The 6,833-nt window shown below is 38.5% G+C and overlaps 1 protein-coding gene across 1 annotated transcript; it reads right to left on the reverse strand.

The window, feature by feature from the left end:
- Nucleotides 1-47: 47 nt before the first annotated feature.
- Nucleotides 48-6,775, reverse strand: aida (axin interactor, dorsalization associated). The gene is made up of 10 exons (XM_008397502.2): nt 6,145-6,775; nt 4,737-4,803; nt 4,574-4,627; nt 3,725-3,779; nt 3,581-3,644; nt 3,380-3,483; nt 3,024-3,146; nt 2,792-2,914; nt 2,255-2,372; nt 48-2,167 (listed from the first exon to the last, which is right to left on the reverse strand). The coding sequence occupies exons 1-10, from the start codon at nt 6,249-6,251 to the stop codon at nt 2,068-2,070; spliced, it is 915 nt and encodes a 304-aa protein (XP_008395724.1). The 5' UTR covers nt 6,252-6,775; the 3' UTR covers nt 48-2,067.
- Nucleotides 6,776-6,833: the final 58 nt, after the last annotated feature.

Here is a 6,833-nt window from a genome sequence, read left to right on the forward strand (position 1 = left end):
CTTTGATCGCAAAATACATTTTCAAAGAACTGCAACCAATTACAAACTGCCTCGGTTATAGTTTATTATAAATCAAAAATAATTGTAAATGTTTGAACAAAAAAATTGCAAACAGTTCCCGATGCACATTTACAGTTAATCCATCAGTTAGTCTCTCTTACAGTTTTTGTCCTCATTTTAGTGATGTTACAAAAATAAAGTCTACAAGCAGATTTTAACCACGTACATGTGACAGAAAGTGAAGTTAAATAGCATTACAAAGTAATGGATTACATTTGAACAATTCTGTTCTTCATCCACGTGAAGAGATGCATCTTATCACAGCTTCAATTAACCTTCATGTTTAAAACTGCACAAAAAAAACCACTGGATTTAAAAAACATCTCAATACTTTTTCTGCTTTACAATTTTTTTAAGCATTTGACGTAGAACTGAATTGAATCCATCCGGAAGGTTTAATACTGAATTTTTAAAAATTCTCATTTAAATACCTCTTTTCACGTTTCCCTTTGCAAATTAACTAAAAAAAATAATTGCATTGTATGTTTAAAATATATTAAACCAGAACAATCTGAACAAATAGTTTGGGTTTGTTGTCCAAAACAAGAAGTAACTTTATTTTTTGTTTATTTTTTAAAAGTTCTTAGGATTCAGAGACAAAGTTTGGTATTTCTGTGAGGCAGATTTCAATGTTTTAAACATCTTAAAACTTAAAACATAAATGGGAAGAACTGGAGCGCAATTAGTGGATCCTGTTTCCAAATTACTAACGGTAAAAAAATGTGAGAAAGTATTTGCCCGCTGAGTAGATACTTAATTTTTTTCCATTTATTAAAATGAGAAAACTTTACAAACCAGAAAATCCCTCCAGTTGTGACTGTAACCAATTATTTTTGATAAGATTATACTGACCGCACCCAAACCTGACACCTATACAGACAAAACAAAAAAAATCTTAACAGAGCCAGTCAAACAACATGAAGTAGGCTAAAAGTTTTCAAATGACAAATAACATCCTGATCTAAATAAACTCCAGAACAGATGTGAAACAAAGTCCTTTACATCTGTCCAATAACGGTTAATACTTTCAAACTCTTTGGGCCATAGTGATGATGTGGGGCTAATTTGCTTATCACCAAATATCTCTAACCCCTGGTTAGTTAATTTGGAAATGTGTTGTTCACTTCATAAAATAAAAGCCTCTTTTTCAATTTTTTTTTTTATTCATCTTTGCTTGAGAAAATCTGAAAGGGGAGAAATACTTTTTCAGATCATACTGTTAATATAATGAAAAGTTTTATAATCTTAGGTGTTTATCTCCGTTTGAAGTTAAAAACACCAACATATAGTGGAGTTTAATACAATTCTAGTATGCTACAGCAAATCCTGACAGATACGTACAGTTTTGCACACTTTTAGCAGCTTTTATGTTCTAATTATTTAAGGGAATTGTGCCAAATCTGCTAAAACTCTTGACAGTTTCACAATCTTGTTGCCGACTTCTTGTAAACCCAGTAGTGTGTTTTCAGTGGCATCAATCCCGATTAAATGCCTCAGTTTAAACCCCTTTTCCAGACATATTCAGCAGCAGCAGTAGTCAAAGAACAAACGCTAAATCGAACAAACTACTGTAAATATTCCAGGAAGCGGATTAAAGTTTTCCCAAAACAGTGGTTGGATTAAGAAGTTAATGATTTGCTGTTTTTTTGTTGTTGTTTTTTTTTTCGTTTTTAAGTCCAGAGTTTTGTGACATAACAAAACAAACCAGAAGTACCTGCAGTGACTCCATATGTAAAGAAAAACCAGAGAGCTACATGTGGAAGACTGAACATGAGGAGGCATCTTAAACCGCTTTAAAATGTTTCTGCTGGTTTAAAGTATATTAACGGGACTCCCTGTAACAGAAGAAAAAAAAAAGCACTTAAATTCATAAAATCCGAGCGAGGAGATCGGATCCTTTTTACTTTCTTCACACCTCAGCCTTCATTTGGTATTGCTGAATGTGGCGATGAGGAGGAACACCACGTTTCCCTGGATATGCAGTGAGATTAATCGGCGAGACGGGGTTTAGCTGTCCTTGTGTAGCGTCTGATTGAGGTGGAGATAAAGTGGCTTCTTTGTGAGCAGCTGCAGTTTCTTCCTCTTAAAGTCCGTTGGCTTCTTGTACCTGAAAAATGTAGAAGTCGTGATCGCTCTCTGGAAAGTTAGAGGGGAAAAAAAAAAAAAGACGAGCGGAAAAGAAAACCAAACTCACAGTTCAATGACAATCGGTCCGGGTTTGATCTCGTCCATTTCCATGAAGGCGAAGCATTTTGTGCTGGTGAACCTCTTTTTGGGCTTGTAGTGCTTGAATTCAAAGAAGATAGCTGCTCCTGCGGGAAGTTAGAACTTTATGTCAATGAAATCAATACAGGGGGTTTAGAAGAAGTGCGTTAAAACATTCATCCGACCTCAGAGAATTTATACAACATTAAATTAAACAGAAGCTTTCCCTGTTAATTGACTTCTAAAGTAAATTGATTGGACTGGAAGGTTGATACACTAAAGATTTTAATGCCGCAGCCATAAGGTTACGTAGAAAAAGAAACAATAAATTGTATTTTTTTTTTTTATCATAATTTGAATCATTATCGCACCACTAACACAAAATATTCCATGTCACCCATTTCTACCACCACGGCTCTGAATTTCCATGTCAACATTGGTGCCAGGCAACAAATCCCCCCAAAAAAAAAAAAAACAGCCACTGAATCAGCTGCAAATAGCAAATGGGCACGATGACAGTCGTTACCTTTTGGTAATTTCTCTACATGCCTCTGAATTTCTACGTCCACGCTGAAGTGAATGTACGTGTCTTCCTTCCTGGTGGCCACAGGCGTGTCCTGCATCGGGTTCAGATCAACTCCGTTCACATCTAAAGGCAGAACACACACACAGCGACAAATGTATGTTTTCAGGACCAGAAGATGGCTCACTTTCAAAGGTTTCCTGGAGTTAAACAAGATGGCGGCTGAATCCTTTACCTTTGACGCTGATGCTCATGTACGGGTCGATGCACTGGCCGGCGTCCTTCAACCCAATTTTCTCTATTCTTAGTGTGAGTAGCGTCATCCCGGGTTCTGACGGTAACCGTGGCCACAGAGTACCTGTAGCATAAGATGCGACGCAAGGTTTTCCGACACAAAAGAGTGACTAAGCTGTGTTTACGGAGGCTTGAAGGTTGTGTTTAAGTTTTCATTTTAAGATCATTCTTTTTATCGTTGTCATGAATAATTCCAGTTAAGGATGTTTAACTGGAATTAAACTGTCTGCAACGTCAGGATTGTTAGCTTTACTATTTTCTCCATTGTTTGTTCAGTTTCTCTGTGAGAAATCGTACCGGGAGCTCGCGGTGGGAATGTTTCTGTCGATCCTGCTCCTGCAGCAGCATCGTCCTCTGCCTCCAGCTCCAGGTTCTCCTCCTCACCCGGAGCCAAGATTTTCCTAACAAAGATCAGGAAAAAACAAACTTCAAACCGGAAAACAAAGAAATCCAAAATATTTCAGCGAATAGACAAAGCATTCAGTGATGGAAACTCACCTTAATGGCACTGGCTGGACATCGAAGGGAAACTCTTTGTTATAGGTGAGTATGTTCTTGATTACTGTTGAGAAAAGGGAAACGATGGCCACATTTTAACAGCCGCTCTTATAAATTAGAGGTCATCCACATTCGGTCACTCACTGAGCTCCAGTTTCTTCAGGTCTTCTAACTTGAACTCCTCCTTTGACTGGGTGCACTGGAGAAAAAAAACAGACAAAATATTACAGAATATTCTGAAGAACATGGCTAACTTGTGCCAGTGCAGAAACTTGTAGTGACATGTTGGCTAGAGTCGATCAAAAAGATGAACTTAGCTGAATGCCCTAGTCAAAGTAATGATCCAAATCAAATTCAGTTTCTGGCAAGACTTGAAAACTAACGTGCGTCATCCAAGCTCAATAAGCTTGAGCCGTTTTGCAGATAATTGTTATTTTAACATTAAAAAATGTGAGAAAGTTCAAGGTGTGTGCAATAAAGTATGTAAAGATATATATATTTTTTTTGCTTCCTTAGAAGAAATTAGGAATAAAAAAATACTTCCATACGAAAAAAGAATATTGTTATTCCATCAGTTGGGGCAGGTAGAGGTGCCAGTCTCTCTGCATGTCAGGCAACTGCTACATAAATATCCACAATGTGATCTATACATAAGTCCTGTTAAACATTTTTAGCAGGTCTTCGTCCTCATTTGGACACATATGTGTCACTTCTGAGCAACAGATAAAAAAATGGGAGGAAACTAACAGTTGCTGCAGAGATAAGAGAGGAAAAAAAAAACACTTTGACTGTGTAACTGAGCATGCTCAGGGATTCAGCCCACCAGACACCAACATGTGGATTGTGATACTCTTTAGTACAATATCAATATATAATGTTGAACAGATGAAGCACTTGAAAACTACAAAAAAAATTTACTTTTTTTTTTTTTTTTTTTACATATTTTGTATCAAATTAGCTGCACATTATTTTAGCAGCAGTAGGAATACAGACCTGCAAACTGGCGCTTCTCATCTCCAGGCATGTTGCAATCTTTCCTAAGTTTTTCTATAAATGGAATAAAATTTAAAAAAAGAAACACAAACAGTTGTCAGTTGGACTGCAGCAGGTGAGTTTGACCCGGAGAAGCAGCAGGAAATAAAAATGAAAGGATTACCTTCTGCTCCTCTGTGAAGTCTGAAGAATTTGTAGACTGGACCTCCTTTTGCAGTTGTCTGGCGAGACTGGAGGAAGTGACACAAACAGATGACGTAATCAAACACTTTAAATTATCAGACATCAACTCTCATAACTTTAAAGACCCTAGACTTTTTTTTTCCAAACAGTTATGGTTATCTGAGTATAACATTATTTTGAATTTTTCTAACTAACTGAATTCCTACTAATCCAATATATATATATATATATATATATTTTTTTTTTTTTTTTTTTTTTTTTTAAAGGGGCTTCAACTTTTTGGTCTCCCAGCAACTTTCAGTTCAGCACTATACTACATCTAAAATACCATTTAAACCCCTAAAGCTGTAATTTTTACAAACATGAAAAGATGCCAAAATCCACAAATAATCAGCATTTAATCCAGGATACTCTTTTCTAATTTGCTAAATAAAAGAGTCACAGATTTGGAAATTAAGCTGATCTAAATTAGTCAAGCTAACGCACAAGAGGAGGTCCAATGTCACAAAGAAGTCACGAAGAAGTCTCAAAATGTGAGATTTTGTGGTGAAATGTGCTAAGGCCTTGTTATTGAGTATGAATTTAGCCCACAAAAGATACATCTGATTGTTTTTAGAAATATGCACTTTAAATTTTTATTTTTTTTAAAAATGTAATAAAATCTGTGATTTTCTTCATGTTTATTCAGAAAATGATACTTTTCAAGACCGAGCAGGGACTCTGGCGCCCCCTGGTGATAAAGAAAATGAATTATCAGGTGGCCTTGATGTTTATTTTTATTATCGAAAACATTTGTTGCAAATGAATATTTTGACAAGGGTTACAGCCCGAAATAACTTGCAGTGAGCGGGATTTTCTCCGAGAAGGACAAAGCTTTTCCTCTGGTATGAAACCCACCCATAACAATGAGAGGGTGTGGCTGACTATTTCTCAATACTCTGAGGAATATTGGCTCTTTTCTCCCTCTCTTTCTGCCCTGCACAACACGCAGCTCTGTATGGTTTTCCATGACCAGAGCTCTCCATCAAACAGCTGGAGCTGCTGCTGCTGCTGTGGATGAAGCAGGGATGCAACACACACACGTACACACACACACACACACACACACACACACACACACACACACACACACACACACACACACACACACAACCCACTCCCTCTGCAACAAATGCCACATCACGTCATGGATGGGAAGGGTTTATTTACTGCCGTGAGAGAGCACTGACAGCTCCCAGCCTAACTTCTTACGAACCCGTTATCTGCCCTGCAGGTTTCTGGACATACAGCTGTAAACATTTTTTTTTTTTGAACAAAATAAAAGGAAGCAGCGCTGCTTTCTGGATTTAAACCACTGGGGACAGACAGGACACACATGCTGAACTTACATTTGGTACTCATCTATCGCCTCCACTAATTGCCCCCACGAGTCAAAGTCTGTGCCTTTCTTAAAACTGGCGTGCCATTTCTGAACAGTCTTGTTGACATCAGACATTTTGGCGGGGCGGGTGGTCGCGGCGCTCTCAGGGCAGCATAGCCGAGGAGGAGGCTCCTCTACGGGGGGCTTCCGGCTGCGGCGACAGCGGCGTCCAGTTCGGCTGGGATATCTGCCGTCCGGAGAGAGACGCACGGATCAGGACCCGGTGACACCCCGACCAAGCCCTTTCTGCCTGCCTCAGCCCTGATGTCGCATCCGCAGGAGAGAGGAAGTCCCGCCTGGAACTCGGGGTGCGCCTGTTTCGGGATGCGGGGTCGCCCGAGTGGACGTCGGTTACATAACGACATAATATGGTTGAAGTTCCAGTCATATTTAGCTATTGCTGTAGTAAATTGCTACCTGGACACATAAAATGGTTGTTACATTCAAAAACATTTGAATAATATATGTTAGCAGTGTTTTATTTTTTATTTTTGAATAACGAACTATATGTTCTGTGAAGCCTGCAGTGCCTGGTGTTCTGACTGCTTTTGTTCTGGCTTTCTTCTTCAGACTGCAAATTTTGCATATCATCGCCTTCCTAAACTAATGACAAGTCCATTTTTGTTTTTGCCAAAAAAGTTGCCCCCCCCCCCCCCC

Source organism: Poecilia reticulata, linkage group LG21 (genome assembly GCF_000633615.1).
Source record: "Poecilia reticulata strain Guanapo linkage group LG21, Guppy_female_1.0+MT, whole genome shotgun sequence".
Taxonomy (NCBI): Eukaryota; Metazoa; Chordata; class Actinopteri; order Cyprinodontiformes; family Poeciliidae; genus Poecilia; species Poecilia reticulata.